This window comes from Salvelinus namaycush, chromosome 12 (genome assembly GCF_016432855.1).
Source record: "Salvelinus namaycush isolate Seneca chromosome 12, SaNama_1.0, whole genome shotgun sequence".
NCBI classification, from domain to species: domain Eukaryota; kingdom Metazoa; phylum Chordata; class Actinopteri; order Salmoniformes; family Salmonidae; genus Salvelinus; species Salvelinus namaycush.
Window position 1 is genome coordinate 42,471,456 of NC_052318.1, and position 22,409 is coordinate 42,493,864.

The 22,409-nt window shown below is 44.9% G+C and overlaps 1 protein-coding gene across 3 annotated transcripts in view; it reads right to left on the reverse strand.

Annotated features, from left to right (window-relative positions):
- Positions 1–571: 571 nt before the first annotated feature.
- Positions 572–22,409, reverse strand: part of LOC120057262 (kelch-like protein 13) — a 102,782-nt gene continuing 80,944 nt past the window's right edge. For all 3 annotated transcript variants that reach the window (XM_039005813.1, XM_039005812.1, XM_039005814.1), the window contains 3 exons: positions 21,429–22,224; positions 8,408–8,521; positions 572–1,601 (listed from right to left, as the gene is read on the reverse strand). In XM_039005813.1, the coding sequence (XP_038861741.1) occupies positions 1,114–1,601; positions 8,408–8,521; positions 21,429–22,224 (1,398 nt within the window). In that variant the 3' untranslated portion in view covers positions 572–1,113. The remainder of the gene's footprint in view (positions 1,602–8,407; positions 8,522–21,428; positions 22,225–22,409) is intronic.

Here is a 22,409-nt window from a genome sequence, read left to right on the forward strand (position 1 = left end):
TGAACATGTTTCCTTATTTATTTGAGGCTAAATTGATTTTATTGATGTGTTCATTCAGTATTGTTGTAATTGTCATTAATACAAAAAAACAAAAAAAATTGGCCAATTAATCGGTATCGGCTTTTTTGGTCCTCCAATAATCGTTATCGGCGTTGAAAAATCATAATCGGTCGACCTCTAATTGAGACAGCAGGACACTACGTTTTAACTTTGTGTGTACACCTACTGTTCATCCCATGCCTCTTGAGAACAATAAAAGCTTTTTCTATTTAAATCAGAGGAAAAATGGTTCATTCTGAGGACAACAATAGCTGAGGGGAGGGAGGTCTGAGGTTACAGCTGCTACTAAAGCAGCATAATGCATGATGTGAGAGATTACTTTCAACCAGTAAAATAGAGAAAAATAAACTAAGGGTTTTTTTCATGTGGAAAAGACACTTTGCAGGAGGTTCTAAAACAGATATTTATACCTCACGTCAGTTGACATTAAGCTTGATATGAAGAGAATGCATCAACCATGTGAACAAGTAAATAGCAAGATACTTTGGAGAAACTATTATTTTTTCCAAAATCTTGTTTATTAAATTTAGAAAACACAATTTTGTTAACGGTTTCATAGCAATAGCAGGAAAGAACTGAAACTGAAAGAAGAGAGGGGGTGAAGGGCCCCGAGTTTAAAACCACATCTGTGTGGAGCTCAGCTGCCCCTATTTTGCCCCTAACCTGGCACAGACTAAGAGCGTCAGTATGGTCATCAACAGCATGGTTTTTACCCGGTAACACGTCTAAAGAAACAGGACATAGTAAAACTCCAAAGACATCAGGTAGAAAAGTTGAATTGCAAAGTCACTCTTCAAGTCAAGGTATTTCCTGCCAAAATTTACCGAATATGCAACATTAACATTTAATTAGGTTGCCAAACCATATCGGTATGTGGATTTCATCACCAGGGGGGGGGGGGGGGGGGGGGGGTTCTGCACAGCTTTGGGGGAGGAAGGGGTGTATCGGGATGCAGTACAGATGTAGTCCAAAAGTGCAAACAATGTCTATGGAGTGTGGGGGGTTGTGGGGGTGTGAGCGGAGCGGGGTGGACTCCCCCCCCACCCCCATTCTTCAAGGTGCTGAGAGGGGTGACTCTCTGGAGGGGGAGCCCATCAAGTCCTCTGGGGGAAACACGGTCAGTGTGCAGGCTCGGATCCCGCCCAGCGACTCAGGCAGGTCAAACACTTTGTGCCACTCGTCCTTCTCCGGGTCGTACTTCTGCACTATCTCCACCATGCAGCGGTTGTTCCACGAGTAGCCACCCACCACGTAGATCTTGTTCTCGAACACGGCCACGCCCACGTCGCTCTGGCCCCGCAGCATGGCGGCAATGGGCGTCCACAGGTCCAGGGCCGGGGAGTAGTACTCGCAGCTGAGCACATCATCGTAGTCGCTGGTGCCCCGGAAGTGATTCCCTCCGATGACATAGAGGCGGTCGCCCACCGTGCACATACAGTGCAGGCCACGCACCGTGGTCATGGGCGCTTTCTGAGTCCATTTGTCTGCATCTGGGTCAAAGCACATCAGCTCTTTCTGAAACGTGTCGTGAGTGATTCCCCCTGCAACACAGAAGAAAACAGGACCATGTTAAATAAGGTTGAAAATAGCCCTGGGGTCTAATCAAAAGCATTTAACGGACTGATCCAAAGGTACTGTACCTGATGGTAACTCAACCTCGACCTACATTCAGCCCTGCCACGTTGGGTAGCATGGGGGTGGTGGGTCGGCCTTGACCAGGCCCTGTTCTGTCCTGACAGTCACATGACCAGACCACAGCACTGCGACTGGCCACGCAGAGCATGTTGTAATCCTGAACACCCAGTTCACTCCCCCCAACCCCTCCTCAGAAACAGCAACACACACACAATGATCCCCATGCTTAACACCACTAACATTCACTGCACACATTTTCTCAGCCACATACTTGCAATAAAAGATAGATGCTATTATTTGTAACATAAATTCAAAACACTATTGCAGTGCATGTGTACACACATAGGTACTGTAGTGGTGGAAAAAGAGGAATAGACAGGACACACAAAGCTGAGGAAAAGTGGGGAGAAAAAAAAACAGGACATGTCCACAGGGAAGGCTCAAAATAAAGAGGAACACAATCCCAGCATGCATCTGGGTGGGAGCCAGGCAGCCCACACCTCCCTGTGCTGTGCAGAGTGGCTGGGAGTGTACGCAGCGCAGTGAGGATCTGAAGTACATGCCAAATGGCGCCCGAATCCCTCCACTGCTTCTGCTGCTGCCCAATGATCCCGCTCGCTCTCTTTACCCATTTCTTTCTTTTTCGTTCTGCCTCCCTACCTCATTAATCTACACCGGGCTATTTTTAAATCAATGGCCCAGACTAATCAGAAGTCTATAACATCAACCTCTTCCTCCTCGACCAATAGAATAAACACAGAGACAAAGTTAGATCCATTATCTTTATTAAAGTATGTGTGTGTCATTAAAATAATCTCTGAGACAAGAAAGATATCAAACCCACTGATAGAATAGCAGCTTGATATGGGGTGTGGTTATTTTCTTGTTGAGCTACATCTGACTGCCCAAGGTTAGTAGCTTCTTAGAGTAACTGATGTCTCTGGCCAGCAACCTTCAGGGCTTAAAATGGCTGAAGGATATGTCTACTGCAGACACATATTTGCAGTGGTGGAAAAAGTGCCCAATTGTCGTACTTGAGTAAAAGTAACGATGCCTTAATAGAAAATCACTCAAGTAAAGTCACCCAGTAAAAATTACTTGAGTAAAAGTCTAAAAGTATTTGGTTTTAAATATACTTAAGTATCAAAAGTAAATTCTATTGCTAAAATATACTTAAGTATCAAAGTATAAATCATTTCAAATTCCGTATATTAAGCAAACCAGACGGCACCATTTTATTTATATTTATTTATTTATGGATAGCCAGGGGCACGCTCCAACACTCAGACTTAATTTACAAATGAAGCATGTGTTTAGTGAGTCCGCCAGATCAGAGGCAGTAGGAATGACCAGGGATGTTCTCTTGATAAGTGTGGGAATTAGACCATTTTCCTAGCTAAGCATTCAAATTGTAACGAGTACTTTTGGGTGTCAGGGAAAATATACGGAGTAAAAAGTACATAACTTTTTTCACTACATTCCTAAAGGAAATTAAGTCGTTTTTTGGGGTATCTGTACTTAAGTAGTACTTTCAAGTATTTTTTACTTAAGTACTTTGTACAGCAAATGTGGAGAGAGGGTAGATTTTGTTTTCATAGACGGGTTGGTTGTATAGCCACAAAACCTACACGTGTGCAACTATGGGGCAAAACAGACAGGGTTGGCTTTGATTGTTAACATGTAAACTATATTTCGTCTCCAATGTTTGTTGAAATCATAAATAAATGTGTACAATGAGAACATCTCTCTCAAATACATCATTACAGTTCTTGGTTAGCTAGCTAGCATTTTTTGTTGTTGCCATATTAGGATTGACATGAAATCAGTCCAAACACCTCAGAACAAGACATGGTATCAAGAACAAGATGAAACTAGCTGAAACGAGTCACCTATGTTTGTTTCCCCACGTGGGAGTTTCTTGTCATTATTGGTAGCTATCTGGCCAGCCAGAATCACAACAACTAACAGACTTCTGCCCCATTGAAGAGTGCGCATCGTTGGTGACATTGTCAGCTAACCCATCTATACATTTGCCAAAAGACAATCTCAGAGAGACACAATGTTCAGTTTCTTTTCTTTCTTTTTTAGGGTGTAGATCAGCTTTAATATTGCAGATAGATTGTAGCTTCCATCAATGTAATTGTCTTTGTTATAATTAAACATTTATCATTACAATTAATTACTGCCGTTATTTAAGTTACTCTTATGATCTCAGTTTAACGATAGTAGCTTTCATTTAGAACAAAGACAAAAGAGTTGTCAAAAGACAATTGAAAGCATTTTGAGACTTTAAAATATATATTTTTTGTACCTTGAAGACAGTAAATGGTTGTCCTTTCAGAGACACTTAAAAGGCACCTGAGCTCATTGGTGGCGCTGCCTGGCCCGCTAGATAATATCTCACTATTATTGCCATACACTGGCACATTTATCGATCAATTTGTGGAGATAAAATTGTGCCGGGGCTTTGACTCGTCGTAAAAATGTATGACCTGTTTAGAGGAAGCAGAGTGCTGGCACAAATGAGACCCAAACAACCGAGGCAGGGGAACACAGAGGAGCTAGACAAAACCAAGGGGTCAGCAAGTTCCAAAAATGATAATAGAAAGGATGACCAGATGTGAGCTTTAATGTCATTCCCCGGAAGATCTAGCCCTGGTCTTTGAACTAGGGCTGGGTGATATGGTCCAAATATCTTATCACATTTTTTTTTTTAAACTGGACGGTATTTTATGTTATGGATAATAAAAAGTTGGACATGTGTTTTATGAGTAGTGAGACCCTAGGGTGGCAACACATACATTCTAAGTGATTTCAATGGGTCTTTCTCCATTCTGATTGTTTTATACTGTTCAAATTCAACACAAAATAATTTTCAGCCTTTTCATAAATGTCTGCATTTCTTGCACTCGTTTGAGATCATTTCCACGTAGGGCTGCACGATATGGGCAAACAATCTAGGCCTTATTTTTAACCAAATGTTGCAATTGCAATTAGACTTGCGATTTAGAGTGAAACACTTGGAAATAGAATGATTATTCTAATTCTATAGTTAGAATATAATAGTGGGCACTTTGAATATAGCGTTTGACATGAAAATAGGGGCGGCAGGTAGCCTAGTGTTTAGAGCATTAGACTAGTAACTGAAAGGTTGCAAGATCGAATCCCCGAGCTGACAAGGTAAAAATCTGTCGTTCTGCCCCTGAACAACGCAGTTAACCCACTGTTCCTAGGCCGTCATTGAAAACAAGATTTAGGCCCAACATGGTAAGACAAACTAGCTGTTTGCAGATGTAAGAAACACAAACTAATAGTGTAATTATAGAACGCTAGTTGATTTATATTAAGAAGCAAAGTGAAAACTGCATCGGTGTCATCAACATTGTTGCACGTGCTGCATTTACCATGCAGACTGAACACAAGTTGTCTTGTGGTCGAGGAACAAAAAAAAGCGCTCCTTGAGTAACGGGCGGGGCTAGGTCTGTGTGGAAAGCAGCATGAAGAGAGACAGAGCGGAGAGAGATGACTCAAGTATCTAAGTAAACTAGAACAATGGACATTACACACGGCAAATCACATTTAACAAACCAAACATTCAAATACCATTAAGGAAGGTAAAGCAAAAAACCCAAACCAGTCCGTGCATCAATACCGGTATATCGTAAAATACGGTATAACACCCAGCCCTACTTTGAACATGCCGGTACAGTAGGGCTGGGCGGTATACCATATAAGCGTATTTATTGTTTGATTTGTTCAATGTGATATGCCATGTGTAACGTCCATTTTTAGAGTTTACACCGCTACTTGAGTCATCCCTCTCTAGGCTCTCTCGCCCTCTCTCCATGCCACTTTTCACACAGACATAGCTCCGCCCCGTCAATCAAGGAGCGCATTTGTTGTTGCTTGACCATGAGACACTTGCGTTCAGTCAACATGGTTGTGTGACAGTAGTGGTAGTGTGAAGCCGTGCTGGCTGAGTGTCTGAGCCCCACCCTGGGAGTTGGAGCAGAGCTGTGATGGCCTGTGGCTTGACTCAATGTGTCAGCTCCATTCACCTGACAGGATGCCTTCAGACAACACGGCAGCACAGCCTCCGCCCAGCACCTGATCTGGAATGACAGCAAGACACGGCCTGCACCCCCACGTGGGCCATCTTGCACAGTGAGGTCGTGACCCCTGAGACATGGGGTGGAGCAGGAGGGCCGATCCCCAACAGAGACACGCTGGCTGATGATGTCTCCGCTCCACCTGACTTCCATCACTAGTGAGAGTTTGTAAACATGTGGGCTGTCAGGAAAGCTAATCTCGGCAGGTGTCCAGTTTCCTTGTAGGAATGCAGCTTGCCCCGGTGCTTGAGGGGAGCTTGTTTAATTAATAAGGTCTACAGTACAGACCTCTATCTGGAATGGTGGAGACACACTACATTCGGGAAGTATTCAGAGACTTTCCACATTTTGTTACGTTACGTAAAAAATCCTCATCAATCTACACACAATAATGACAAAGCGAAAACAGGTTTTTAGAAATGTTAGCAAATGTATTAAATCAAAAACAGAAATACCCAATTTACATAAGTATTCAGACCCTTTGCTATGAGACTCGAAATTGAGCTCAGGTGCATCCTGTTTCCATTGATCATCCGTGAGAGGTTTCTACAACTTAATTGGAGTCCCCCGTGGTAAATTCAATAGATTGGACATGATTTGGAAAGGCACACACCTGTCTCTATAAGGTCCCAGAGTTGACAGTGCATGTCAGAGCAAAAACCAAGCCATGAGGTCGAAGGAATTGTCCGTAGAGCTCAGACACAGGATTGTGTCGAGGAACAGATCTGAGGAAGGGTACCAACATTTTTTTTGCAGCATTGAAGGCCCCCAAGAACACAGTAGCCTCCATAATTCTTAAATTGAAGAAGTCTGGAACCACCAAGACTCTTCCTAGAGCTGGCTGCCTGGCCAAACTGAGCAATCGGGGGAGAAGGGCCTTGGTCAGGGAGGTGACCAAGAACCGGATGGTCACTCTGACAGAGCTCCATAGTTCCTCTGTGGAGATGGAAGAACCTTCCAGAAGGACAACCATCTCTGCAGCACTCCACCAATCAGACCTTTGTGGTAGTGGCCAGACAGAAGCCACTCCTCAGTAAAAGGCACGACAGCCCGCTTGGAGTTTGTCAAAAGGCACCTAAAGGACTGATGAAACCAAGATGTCTTTAGCCTCAATGCCAAGCGTCACATCTGGAGGAATCCTGGCACCATCCCTACAGTGAAGCATGGTGGTGGCAGCATCATGCTGTGGGGATGTTTTTCAGCAGCAGGGACTGGGAGACTAGTCAGGAATGAGGGAAAGATGAACAGAGCAAAGTACAGGGAGATCCTTGATGAAAATCTGCTCCAGAGCGCTCAGGACATCAGATTGTTGCGAAGGTAAACATTATGTGGTATTGAGCGTAGATTTGATGAGGGAAAAAACTATTTAATCAATTATAGAACAAGGCTGTAACATAACAAAATGTGGAAAAAGTCAAGGGGTCTGAATAATTTCCGAATGCACTGTATCTAAGCCTAACCATTGCCCAGTGCCTCCAGGCAGACTCTTGCCATTTTAGAGAGGTGCATGTGCAGTGAAGCAGCCTCATTCCACTCAGGATGACACTAAGAGATGCTCCGTCACAAGGAGGGAAGTTGACTTTTTGGTGTGATAATAGTTCAAACACACCAGGACCGTTATCCCGCTTGAGATGTTCTCAGTAAAGGAACCCAGAAGTGCCAGTCTGACTATAAGCAACATGCCAACCATTGACAGAAATACATAAAATAAATACAGAAATACATGCCAAAGCTAGAGCCACCAGGCCCATGTTATTCCTCTACTGGAGTCTGAGGCTGGATCAGAGCAGGTGAGGTGCCACTGGGTGAAGGAGGGTTACGATGTTGGTAGTAGGCTATGAGGTGTCTGGGTTATGCTTATTAACACGGTGCCCAGAGGCCAGGGGAGATTAACATAATCTCACCTGTGTGTTGGAGCTCTATGGAGCTGCACCTCCTGCACAGTCATCAACCCCTCCCTCTTTTCCTCTCACTCCCTCCCTCTCTTTCTCTCTGTACAGCATCACTTTGTATTAGTCACACATTGGGAAACTGGGGCTCATCTCCATAAGGCAGGATTTGTTTTCAATCCTATGAAGTGAACAAGCACTGGGCTGACTCCTACAGAGAGACAGGAGATTAGTCGCACCCAAGTCTACCACACAATCACTACTTCCAACCATCTTTACAATAACCCCCGAAATAGCACAGAGAACTGGACCCCAGTGATGTGATATGGGAGGGAGGGGTGAGAAGGAGCAGGGTCTGCAGGATTCCACTGTATGACCTTGTAATGAAGGATGCTTTACTGACATCACAGCCCGCTGTTTGGCAACGGATGGATGGCCCACTCTCTGCTCCATCTTATGGCTAATGTGGGACTGAAACGATTAGGAAGCGTGACTGTCAAACATGTGAGGCTTTAGTCACCCACAGAAAACCCACACATCTATCTTGTAGGACACCAGTCACTCTCTCAAAGAGAGCACTGCCATCTGGTACAGTCAGTGGCTCTAAAATATAAGTACAGTCAAATGGGAAAAGAGCCTCCCTCCAAGCCCTGGATCTAATAGGACTAAACTACCCACTGGCATTAGTAACTTGATTTGGAGCCACATACGTACCTGAAATATACATGTAACCGCCGTACACCGTCCCTGCGTGGCCGTAGTGTGGCTCGTTCATTTTGGCGACATACGTCCACTCGTTTGTCCTCGGGTTATAGCACTCCACCGTGGCTGCATGGGGGAGAAAGAGATAGCAGAAAAAACGGAGTATTAGAGGAGAAAGTAGGTCAAGAGAGAACTAAGGAAAACAAACAGCTGCAAATGAGGCCTTGGAGGGTCTCAGTGTGGGAGCTGCTGAACTAGAGACGTAAATAGAGATCCCCCCCCCCACCAACCACCACTCCCAAGCCCTTCAGTGTTCACTGCAGTAACTCTAGTCTACACACAGACTAGAGAGGTTGTGGGGCATATTCACTCCCCATTACACAATTAAGGCCTATACTGTACCAATATTTTTGTATTATGGATCCCCATTAGCTCTTCCAGGAATCCAGCAAGAACTAGTAGTAACATACAAAAACTAAGGCAGTAACACACAATATTCAAACGTTTGGACACACCTACTCATTCAAGGGGTTTTTCTTTATTTTTACTATTTTCTACATTGTAGAAAACTATGAAATAACACATATGGAATCATGTAGTAACCAAAAATTGTTAAACAAATCAAAATATATTTTATATTTGAGATTCTTCAAAGTAGCCACCCTTTGCCTTGATGACAGCTTTGCACACTCTTGGCATTCTCTCAACCAGCTTCATGGGGTAGTCACCTGGAATGCAATTTTCACTAATGCTCTTGTGGCTGAATGGAAGCAACTACCCGCAGCAATGTTCCAACATCTAGTGGAAAGCCTTCCCAGAAGAGTGGAAGCTGTTATGGCAGCAAAGGGGAGGACCAACTCCATATTAATGCCCATGATTTTGGAATGAGATGTTCGACGAGCAGGTGTCCACATACTTTTAGCCATGTAGTGTATCTATATATATATATATTTTTTTTAAATTTGATTTTAATGCTTGCGTGAGCTACTTTATGGGTAATAGAGTTCCATGTAGCCATGGCTCTGTGTAGTACTGTGCACCTCCCATAGTCTATTCTGGACTGTGAAGAGACCTCTGGTGGCATGTCTTGTGGGGTATACATGGGTGTTCGAGCTGTGTGCTAGTAGTTTAAACAGACAGCTCGGGCATTCAACGTCAATACTTACAAAAACAAATAGTGTTGAAGTCAATTTCTCCTCTACTTTGAGCCATGAGAGATTGGCATGCATATGATTAATGTTAGCTCTTCGTAAACATTTAAGGGCCAGTCGTGGTCTGGGCCAGTTGTAATTTCCCCAAGTCCATCTTTGTGGCACCTGACCACACGTCTGGGCAGTAGTCTAGGTGCGACAAAACTAGAGCTTGCAGGACGTGCCTTGTTGATATTGTTGTTAAGGCAGAGCAGCGCTTTATTATGGAAAGACCTCTCCCCATCTTAGCTACTGATACATCAATATGCTTTGACCATAACAGTTTACAATCCAAGGTTACTCCAAACAGTTTAGTCTCCTCAACTTGCTTAATTTCCACATTATTCATTACAAGATTTAGTTGAGGTTTAGTGAATGATTTGTTCCAAATGGTTTTAGTTTTTGAAATATTTAGAACTAACATTTCTTGCCACCCATTCTGAAACTGACTGCAGCTCTTTGTTAAGTGTTGCGGTAATTGCACTCGGTGTAGTAGCTGATGTGTATAGTGTTGAGTCATCCGCATACATAGACACACAGGCTTTCCTCAGAGCCAGGTCATTAGTAAAGATTGAAAAAACTAAGGTGCCTAGATAGCTACCCAGGGGAATTCCTGATTCTGTTGGAGAGACTACCATTAAAGAATACCCTCTGTTCTGTTAGACAGGTAATCCACAACATAGCAGGGAGTGTAAAGCCATAACATCTACGTTTTTCAAGCAGCATACTATAAATCGATAATGTCAAAATCCGCACTGAAGTCTAACAAAACACCTCCCACAATCTTTTTAAAATCAATTTCTCCCAGCCAATCATCAGTCATTTGTGTAAGTATTGTGCATGTTTAATGCCCTTCTCTATAAGCATGCTGAAAGTTTGTTGTTAATTTATTTACTGTAAAATAGCATTGTATCTGGTCAAACACAATTTTTCCCAAAGTTTACTAATGGTTGGTAACAGGCTGATTGGTCGGCTATTTGAGCCAGTAAAGGGTGTTTTACTATTCTTGGGTAGCGTAGTGACTTTTGCTTCTCTCCAGGCTTGAGGACACACTTTTTTTGTAAGATTAGATTGAAGAGATGGCAAATAGGAGTGGCAATATAGTCCGCTACCATCCTCAGTCATTTTCCATCCAAGTTGTCAGACCCAGGTGGCTTGTCATTGTTGATAGACAACTATTTTGACATTACGGAATTCAAAATTACAATGCTTTTGTTTCAGAATTTGGTCAGTTATACTTGGATGTGTAGGTCTCTTGCTGGCATGTCATGACTAAGTTTGCTAATCTTGCCAATGAACAAAATCATTAAAGTAGTTGGTAATATCAGTGGGTTTTGTGATGAATGAGCCATTAATGAACGATGGAGCTGAGTTTGCCTTTTTACCCAAAATTTTGTTTAAGGTGCTCTAAAGATTTTTTACTATCATTCTTTATATAATGTATCTTTGTTTCATTCTTCCTTTTGTTCTGTTTAGTCACATGATTTCTCAATTGGCAGTAGGTTTGCCAATCGGTTATGCAGCCAGACCTATTTGCCATACCTTTTGCCTCATCCCTCTCGACCATAACAGTTTTCAATTCCCCATCAATCTACAGGAATTCAACAGTTTTTACAGTCATTTTCTTAATGGGTGCATCCTTATTAGTAACTGGAATAAGCTATTTCATAAACTTGTCAAGTGAATTGTCTGGTTGTTCCTCATTACACACCACAGACCATCAAATATTCTTTACATCATCAACATAGGAATCACTACAAAACCTCTTGTAGAACCTCTTATACACAATATTAGGTCCAGCCTTGGGAACTTTGGTTTTCCTAGATATGTCTACCATATTGTGATCATTACTAGATGGCGCCGACAGAGATGGTCGCCTCGCTTCAGGTCCTTAGGAAACTATGCAGTTATTTGTTTTTTAATGTATTATTTCTTACATTATTATCCCAGAAAATCTCAAGTGTTATTACATATAGCCGGGAAGAGCTATTGGATATAAAAGGGATGTCAACTTAACAACATTACGACCAGGAATACGTCTTTCCCGAAGCGGATCCTTTGTTCAAGACCGCCACCCTAGACATGAGATCTTATCCCAGAGGCCCACCCAAAACAACGCGGTCGCCGAAGGAGAGGCAGACGTAGCAGCCTACTGGTAAGACTCAGATGGCGAGCACACCATCCACCGCTTCCGAGCATATTACTCGCCAATGTCCAATCTCTAGAAAACAAGGTAGACGAAATTAGGGCTAGAGTTTCCTTCCAGAGAGACGACAGAGATTACAACATTCTCTGTTTCACAGAAACATGATTCACTCTGGATATGTTGTCAGAGTCGGTACAGCCACTGGGTTTCTTCACACATCGCGTCGACAGAAACAATCATCTCTCTGGTAAGAAGAAGGGCCGGGGTGTATGCCTTATGATTAACGACTCATGGGGTAATCACAACAACATACAGGAACTCAAGTCCTTATGTTCACCTGACCTAGAATTCCTTACAATCAAACGCTGACCGCATTATCTTCCAAGAGCCGTGTATATCCCCCCAAAGCAGATACCTCGTCGGCCCTGAAAGAACTTCACTGGACTCTTTGTAAACTGGAAACCATACATCCTGAGGCTGCATTTATTGTAGCTGGGGATTTTAACAAAGCTAACCTGAGAACAAGACTTCCTAAATTTTATCAGCATATCGAATGCGCGACACGAGCTGGTTGCATTCTGGATCATTGCTACTCTAACTTCCGTGATGCATACAAAGCCCTCCCCCGCCCTGCCTTCGGCAAATCTGACCATGACTCCATTTTGTTGCTTCCAGCCAATAGACAGAAACTAAAACAGGAAACGCCCGTGCTCAGGACTATCCAACGCTGGTCTGACCAATTGGATTCCACACTTCAAGATTGCTTTGATCACGTGGACTGGGATATGTTCCAGATAGCCTCAGACAACAAGTTGATGTATACGCTGAGTTGTGAGCGAGTTTATTAGCAAGTGCGTCGTACCCACTGTGATTATTAAAACCTTTCCCAACCAGAAACCGTGGATTGATGGCAGCATTCGTGCAAAAATGAAAACGCAAACCACCGCTTTTAATCATGGCAAGGTGACTGGAAACATGACCGAATACAAACAGCGCAGCTATTCCCTCTGCAAGGCAATCAAACAAGCAAAGCGTCAGTATAGAGACAAAGTAGTTGCAATTCAACGGCTCAAACACGAGACGTATGTGGCAGGGTCTACAGTCAATCACGGATTACAAAAAACAAAGCAGCCCTGTCGGACATCGACGTCCTGCTCCCAGACAAATTAAACAACTTCTTTGCTCGCTTTGAGGACAATACAATGCCACCGTCAAGGCCCCCTACCAAAGCCTGTGGGCTCTCCTTCTCCGTGCCCAACATGAGTAAAACATTTAAACATGTTAACCCTCGCAAGGCTGCCGGCCTAGACGGCATCCCTAGCCGCGTCCTCAGAGAATGAGCAGACCAGCTGGCTGGTGTGTTTACGGACATATTCAATCAATCCCTATCCCAGTCTGCTGTCCCTACATGCTTCAAGATGGCCACCATTGTTCCTGTTTCCAAGAAAGCTAAGGTAACTGAACTAAATGACTATCGCCCTGTTGCACTCACTTGTCATCATGAAGTGCTTTGAGAGACTAGTCAAGGATCATATCATCTTCACACCACCTGATACCCTAGACCCACTCCAATTTGCTTACCGCCCTAATAGGTCCACTGACGATGCAATCACCATCACACTGCACAATCCCATCTGGACAAGAGGAATACCTATGTAAGAATGCTGTTTATTGACTATAGCTCAGCATTTAACACCATAGTACCCTCCAAACTCGTCATTAAGCTCGAGACCTCGGGTCTCGACCCCGCTCTGTGCAACTGGGTCCTGTACTTTCTGACGGGCCACCCCAGGTGGTGAAGGTAGGAAACAACATCTCCGCCCCGCTGATCCTCAACACTGGGGCCCCACAAGGGTGCGTTCTCAGCCCTCTCCTGTACTCCCTGTTCACCCACGACTGCGTGGCCATGCACACTTCCAATTCAATCATCAAGTTTGCAGACGACACTGCAGTGGTAGGCTTGATTACCAACAATGACGAGACGGCTTACAGGGAGGAGGTGAGGGCCCTCGGAGTGTGGTGTCAGGAAAATAACCTCTCACTCAATGTCAACAAAACACAGGAGATGATAGTGGACTTCAGGAAACAGCAGAGGGAGCACCCCCCCATCCACATCGACGGGACAGTAGTGGAGAAGGTGGAAAGTTAAGTTCCTCGGCGTACACATCACTGACAAACTGAAATGGTCCACCCATACAGAGTGTGGTGAAGAAGGCGCAACAGCGCCTCTTCAACCTCAGGAGGCTAAAGAAATTTGGCTTGTCACCTAAAACACTCACAAACTTTTACAGACGCACAATCGAGAGCATCCTGTCGGGCTGTATTACTGCCTGGTACGGCAACTGCACCTCCCTCAACCGCAAGGCTCTCTAGAGGGTAGTGCGTTCCACACAACGCATCACCGGGGGCAAACTACCTGCCCTCCAGGACACCTACAACACCCGATGTCACAGGAAGGCCAAAAAGATCATCAAGGACAACCACCACCCGAGCCACTGCCTGTTCACCCCACTATCATCCAGAAGGCGAGGTCAGTACAGGTGCATCAAAGCTGGGACCGAGAGACTGAAAAACAGCTTCTATCTCAAGGCCATCAGACTGTTAAACAGTCATCACTAACATAGAGAGGCTGCTGCCAACATAGAGACTCAAATCTCTAGCCACGTTAATAAATTGACTAAATAAAGGTATCACTAGTCACTTTAAATAACACCACTTTAATAATGTTTACATATCCTACATTACTCATCTCATATGTATATACGGCCATCGCTCATCCATATATTTGTATGTACATATTCTTATTCATCCCTTTACATGTGTGTATAAGGTAGCTGTTGTGAATTTGTTAGATTACTTTTTAGATATTACTGCATGGTCGGAACTAGAAGCACAAGCATTTCGCAACACTCGCATTAGCAGATGTTAACAAGGTGTATGTGATCAATAAAATTTGATTTGATTTACATCCGATGGATTTGGATATCACTTTACAGCAGATTTCAGCAGCGTTAGTAAAGATGTGCTCAGTACATGTGGATGATTTCATTCCTGTGCTGTTTGTAAATTCCCTGGTAGATTGACTGATAACCTAAACCAGGTTGCAGGAACTGGTTACAGTTTGAAGCTTTTTCATGAGTGTGCAGCTTGATGAAAGCCAGTCAATATTTAGGTCACCCAGAAAATATACCTCTCAGTTGATATCACATACATTATCAAGTATTTCACACATATTATCGAGATACTGACTGTTAGCACTCGGTGGTCTATAGCAGCTTCCTACAAGAATGGGCTTTAGGTGAGGCAGATTAACCTGTAGCCATATTACTTCAACAGTATTTGACGTACAAGAGATCCTCTCTAAGCTTCACAGGAATGTGGCTCTGAATATAGACCGCAACACCACCCCCATTGGCATTTCTGTCTTTTCTGTAGATGTTATAACTATGCATTGCTACCACTATATCATCAACAATATTATCTAAGTGAGTTTCAGAGATCAGTCAGGCTATTTTGAACACTTTTCTGGGATGGTTGACTGTTTTGATTGTATTACTGAGCACCTTATCAGAAGTAGACATGACAGTGATATATTTATGTTTGAGCTGATAGTGCAGGATGAGCGGCACACAGCAAACTTCCTATTAGGGCCCACCGCCTCAGCACTTGACACTGGGGGCAAAGGCCACTTATAATTATTCAGTGGTGGTGTAGGCTAGCCTGAGGGCCAGACTGGGATGTTCACTCTACACCGTCTGGCCACTCAATTATGCAGTGATTTGTTAGGTCAGAAAAAGATTTGTCCAATCAAGTTTCCAGACAGAGTGCAAAACTGATTTCTCAAGCTGGCTAGCACACAGGCAGACTGGTAGAGGAGTCTCCATATGCCAGTTAGAAGTAGGATATCATCATGTAGCCTAAAGGAGAAACTGGGCTGTCCAGGCGATGAGGTCAAACACTCAATCCTCCTATTTCCTGGTCACAAGATGCAATAACCCTGACCTCGCAGTATTGAACGGTTGACCCAGTTAGTGAGTGTGTGTGTTCCTGCCTGTGGCAAATGGCCCATTGTTCGTGAGGGCCCCAGGTCTAAGACAAACACAGGTCTTCATAGGTGATCTCCTAATGCTCTGATTATATCATAGTCAAGAGGATCTTCCTGGACCCTCCACTCTCCTTACTGGTGTGCTTTGTGTGCCGAATGTGAGAGTAAACAGATCCCAAGAGTCAAATCAGCACCATGTTGGCACAAATAGACTAATTCCTGGCTGAGACTCAATATGGGCTTACTTTGGGTCTAATCCAGGACCAAATAGAAAGAGCTCTGGCTACAGCTCTGACATAGAAGTCCCAGTGAACCAAATGGATGTACTCCAATTCAAAGCATCAACAACGTAGGGCCATAGCGTTCACATTAGACCTACATCACGTTTCATCGTTCTCACGTCACAGATATTTGATGTGAGAACTTGTCAAAGGGGAGGCAACCTAGGCCTTATTAACAGTCCAAATCATTCTAAGAAGAACAAATATATTTTAAGGAATTTTACTGGGAGACTAAAATAGCAGCAGCAGGCATTAGTGATTCATTAGAACAACATTAATTAGTCTGCTATTCTTTCTCTATCCCCCACTAAACAATAACTGATGATTTGCAAGAATGCATTCTGAAAAATATCCAAACCTAATAAATTAAATAATAGGTCTGTCTCGCTACCAAGTACATTTGCACTCGTCTCCAGAGTGTTTGGTGCTTTAAGGTATAAATGCAAATGAGTGCTCAAGAGCTTTGGTTGCATGCTGCTATATTTACAAGAGCTTCCTACATTATTGAAACAGAGATAGCAGTGCTGTCATTGTTCCTCCCATGTTTGTACTCTGGCTGTCCTAGTAGATTGGATTAATATGACAAGCTTCCACATGGACCGTTATGGAGAGTGGCCATAGAGGTATAAACAGGATGGTTGGCCCGTAAACCTGCAAATATAACCATGTCATCCATCATAACTTAGGTTTAACACATCTGTTTGTGTTTGTGTCACAGCCCTGACCGAGGGGAGCCTTTCATGTTCATTAAATCTTTTCAAATAAGATGACAGAACCTGTCGCAGAACCTAACCTCTCCTCCGCATGGTTACATCATAACGATGTACAAAGGGCTGAAATCTGTGCCGCGTCTGAAACAATTGATAGAATGTCTGAGTGCCAGACTGGCTACCCGAGGATAACAGGCAGTGACCAGCACAGGAGACTGGTGCTGCTTTTCATTAGTATACACCCCTTGGGAAATGGGTGTTTCATAGGTAGACACTGAGGACTTGTGAAGAGCAGAATCAACAACCTCTGCATAATCAAAACTGTTGCTTTGTGAGATGTTAACCATCGAAGACGTAAACCTGTGTTCACAGTTAGTCATTGTTATGTAAGTGCAACCCGAAAAGTAGGTTAACCGATAAATCGGTCAGGTTCTACCTGACTGCTCAGTCAGAGCAGGTCCACTGAGGCTATGACACAGTGAGTCCCAGGAGCCAGGCCGTGGAGGTGGAAACACTAAACTCTGAAGATTTTTGGTAAAGCGCTGGTGTAAATCCTCAAGGAAATGCACCATGGGTGAGTTGAGTGAATATCCATTCTACCCGTTCAGAGTGAACTAGTACACACACACGTACACACGTACACACGTACACGAGGGCCATGACCATGAGAAGCCACGCCCACTGTGGTAATTACAGACCAGAGCCCAGAGAAGAGCGGATCGCATGACCTGGCCAGCCTGTCCCATGGGGTCTACAATTAGAGGGTGGCACCACTCTGTGGTCTGCACTCTGCAATTAGGTGCTGACTCGGTGCTGGGCTGGGCACTGACATCAGCTCAGTGTTCTGGAATGCTACTTACTTATTCCACTTGGCCGTCTCCCTGGCTCTGACCACCTCCCCTTTCTCCTCTCCTCTTCCTGTTGTTGCTTCTGCTGGTCCTCCCTCATCTCATACTACACTCTGGTCCAGGGCTATAATCATAATCACACAGCCATGCCACATGTGCACCTGTGCTACACCATTTTACTGTGAATTGGTTGGCATCTATGCTGATACAACGCTACATTGTTACAGTGTGCACCTTGTGCTTGCCTTTGACCATTTACCATGAAATGTCCTTTCCGAACATACCCAGATACCTATACAAAAGTATGTGGACACGCCTTCAAATTAGGAGTTGGCTATTTCAGCCACAACCGTTGCTGACAGGTGTATAAAATCGAGCACACAGCCATGTAATCTCCATCGACAAAAATGGCAGTAGAATGGGCTTACTGAAGAGCTCAGTGACTTTCAACGTAGCACCGTCATAGGATGCCACCTTTCCAACAAGTCAGTTTGTCAAATTTCTGCCCTGCTAGAGCTGCCCCAGTCAACTGTAAGTGCTGTTATTGTGAAGTGGAAACATCTAGGAGCAACAATGGCTCAGGTAGGCCACATAAGCTCACAGAACGGGACCGCCGAGTGCTGAAGCGCGTAATGTGTAAAAATCGTCTGTCCTCGGTTGCAACCTCACTATCGAGTTCCAAACTGCCTCTGGAAGCAACGTCAGCACAATAACTATTACTTGGAGCTTCATGAAATGGGTTTCCATGGCTGAGCAGCCGCACACAAGCCTAAGATCACAATGCGCTATGCCAAGTGTTGGCTGGAGTGGTGTAAAGCTCGCCGCCATTGGACTCTGGAGCAGTGGAAACGCCTTCTCTGTAGTGATGAATTACGCTTCACTACGAATCTGGGTTTGGTGGATGCCAGGAGCAGTGGCGGTTCTAGCTTGTGTGGCTCCCTGGGTGAACCCCTCCTTCAGCGACCGACCCCCCCCCCAAAAAAGCACCATTCTGCACTAACTGTAATTTTTATTCAGACATTTGGAACAACACAAATAAATAATCATAACACAAAAAACTATTTAAATATAAAAATAAACTCAGCAAAAAGGAAACATACCTTTTTCAGGACCCTGTCTTTCAAAGATAATTCGTAAAAATCCAAATAACTTCACAGATCTTCATTGTAAAGGGTTTAAACAATGTTTCCCATGAACCATAAACAATTAATGAACATGCACCTGTGGAACGGTCCTTAAGACACTAACAGCTTACAGACGGTAGGCAATTAAGGTTACAGTTATGAAAACTTAGGACACTAAAGAGACCTTTCTACTGACTCTGAAAAACACCAAAAGAAAGATGCCCAGGGTCCCTGCTCATCTGTGCGAATGTGCCTTTGGCATGCTGCAAGGAGGCAGATGTGGCCAGGGCAATAAACTGCAATGTCCGTACTGTGAGACACCTAAGACAGCGCTACAGGGAGACAGAACGGACAGCTGATCGTCCTTGCAGTGGCAGACCACATGTAACAACACCTGCACAGGATCGGTACATCCGAACATCACACCTGCGGGACAGGTACAGGATGGCAACAACAACTGCCCGAATTACACCAGGAATGCACAATCCCTCCATCAGTGCTCAGACTGTCCGCAATAGGCTGAGAGAGGCTGGACTGAGGGGCTTGTATGCCTGTTGTAAGGCAGGTCCTCTCTAGACATCACCGGCAACAACGTTGCCTATGGGCACAAACCCACCGTCGCTGGAACAGACAGGACTGGAAAAAAGTGCTCTTCACTGACGAGGTGCGGTTTTGTCTCACCAGGGGTGATGGTCGGATTCGCGTTTATTGAAGGAATGAGCGTTACCCCGAGGCCTGTACTCTGGAGCGGGATCGATTTGGAGGTGGAGGGTCCGTCATGGTCTGTGGCGGTGTGTCACAGCATCATCGGACTGAGCTTGTTGTCATTGCAGGCAATCTCAACGCTGTGCTTTACAGGGAAGACATCCTCCTCCCTCATGTGGTACCCTTCTTGCAGGCTCATCCTGACATGACCCACCAGCCATACAGCTCGTTCTGTGCGTGATTTCACGCACAGAACGAGAACACTGACATTCAGAACACTGAATGTCAGTGTTCTGCCATGGCCAGCGAAGAGCCTGGATCTCAATCCCATTGAGCACATCTGGGACCTGTTGGATCAGAGGGTGAGGGCTAGGGCCATTCCCCCCAGAAATGTCAGGGAACTTGCAGGTGCCTTGGTGGAAGAGTGGGGTAACATCTCACAGCAAGAACTGGCAAATCTGGTGCAGTCCACGAAGGGGATATGCACTGCAGTACTTAATGCAGCTGGTGGCCACACCAGATACTGACTAACTTTTGATTTTGACCCACCCTTTGTTCAGGGACAAATTATTCCAATTCTGTTAGTCACATGTCTTGTTCAGTTTATGTCTCAGTTGTTGAATCTTGTTATGTACATACAAATGTTAAGTTTGCTGAAAATAAACGCAGTTGACAGTGAGAGGACGTTTCTTTTTTTGCTGAGTTTATATACAAAAATAAGACTCGAGAATTTGGCACTCGAGCATCAATACATTACTCATCCCCAAACACTGTCAACCAAGAGTCAAGACTAAACCAATTCACCTTGGTGGTGTGCAGACTGGTTTTATATTATTCTTAACGATTTCGCACAAACCAGAAAAAATATATAAAAAAACTATATATTCACAGTATTACGAATGAACTGTGGTTTATTTGGTAGCATTTCGTTGAGTGACTGATTTTACTAATTGCATTAGTACTGTACAAAGTTAGAGGTGCGGTATTTGATATATTCCCCCAACTCTACCCTACCTCGGGCTTCCAGTGGGGAGACCTGAGGTCAACCTACCCCCGCCTCCCTCCCCATCTCGTACTTATGAGTGGGAGACCTTCCCAGACAGTAGCCTACCTAGCTCACAAACTAGAATCAGGGCGCCCACTCCGACATGTTAATTGACCCACAGTCCCACACGGTGACATGATATCATTGACGTGACGTACAAATAAGCGATAGAAAACCGATCGCGCAAATGTCACCATTCCTATTTTTTTTGTGCAGGCGCCCCGTGCCGCCCCCAGCAAGCTGCCGCCCTGGGCAGCTGCCCATGTCGCCTATACCTAAATCCGCCACTGGTCAGGAGAACACAACCTCCCCGAATGCATAGTGCCAACTGTAAAGTTTGGTGGAGGAGGAATAATTGTCTGGGGCTGTTTTTCATTGTTCGGGCTAGGCCCCTTCATTCCAGCGATGGGAAATCTTAACGCTACAGCATACAATGACATTCTAAATGATTCTGTGCTTCCAACTTTGTGGCAACAGTTTGGGAAAGACTCTTTCCTGTTTCAGCATGACAATGCCCAGCGTGCACAAAGCAAGGTCCATACAGAAATGGTTTGTCGAGATCGGTGAGGAAGAACTTGACTGGTCTGCACAAAGCCTTGACCTCAACTCCCTCAAACACCTTTGGGATGAATTGGAACCCCGACTGTGAGCCAGGCCTAATCGCCCAACATCAATGCCCATCCTCACTAACGCTCTTTTGGCTGAAATGGAAGCAAGTCCCCGCAGCAATGTTCCAACATATAGTGGAAAGCCTTCCCAGAAGAGTGGAGGCTGTTACAGCAGCGAAGAGGGGACCACTTCCATATTAATGCCCATGATTTTGGAATGAGATGTTCGACGAGCAGGTGTCCACATACTTTTAGCCATGTAGTGTATGTTGCAGCATTAGAACAGGACTAAAAGCAGAGTAATAAGCTGTGCGTAATTATTTAAACTCACCCAGCTCTCCCGCAGCGTTGCGGCCGCCCACGGCGTAGAGGTGTCCTTTGAGAGCGCTGAGGTGGAAGAAGGTGCGTTTCTCGTTAAGGCACGCCACCTGCATCCACTTATTGTAGCGCGGATCGTACCGGAACACCGTGTCCACCGCCGTCTTGCCTTTGGTGTCGTAGTTGCTCTGGCCTCCCACCACATAGAGGAAGTTTCCGATGACGGCGATGCCATGCTGGTAGCGCGGGGCGTCCATGGGTGCCAGCGCCTTCCACTCGTGGGCCTTCTCGTCAAACAGACGCAGCTCCTTACTGACCACCAGCTGCTGGCGCAGGACGCCGCCCAGGGTGACCAGGTGGCCGCTGTCTGAGCGGATGGCCGTCCTCTCTGACTGCATGACTGGCTGCATGTAGGGCATCATCTGGTAGTTACTGGCCTCCAAGAGGAGGTTGACGCATGTGTTGTCGGTGCGCATAAAGTCCACAGTCTGTACGTGGTTGATGAGCTCCTGGGGGTTCATGAGGGGGAAGCGGATGTTCTTCATAAGCTTGGGGGCGTGGTCCATGCGTCCGTCCTCATAGCGGAGCCAGCGGCATGCAGCCTTGAACAGGTCCAGCTCGCTGCAGTGCTTCAGACTGTTACTGGACAGAACGAAGGCCAGCCGCTCAAAGGGCAGCTTGACAAACTCCCCCGTGCCCAGCAACGAGGGGAAGTTCTTGAGGATGAAGTTGTTGACGTATTTGTCTACCTCAGTGAGGTTATATGCGTTAGCGATGCGCCCCACCTCCACACAATTATCCAGGGACACCTGCAGCCAAGGAGAAAGGGAAAGCAGTGAGAAGCAACCACTCGTAATCACACACAAACTTTTGCTTAGACCCGTGGTTTTTACCTGTGGTCTAAAATGGCTAGCAGCTAGCTTTTCTCAAAGGCCAACCTGGCACAATTAGCCTTGATACTGAGGACTACCAGCGGAGCACATAATTCTATCTG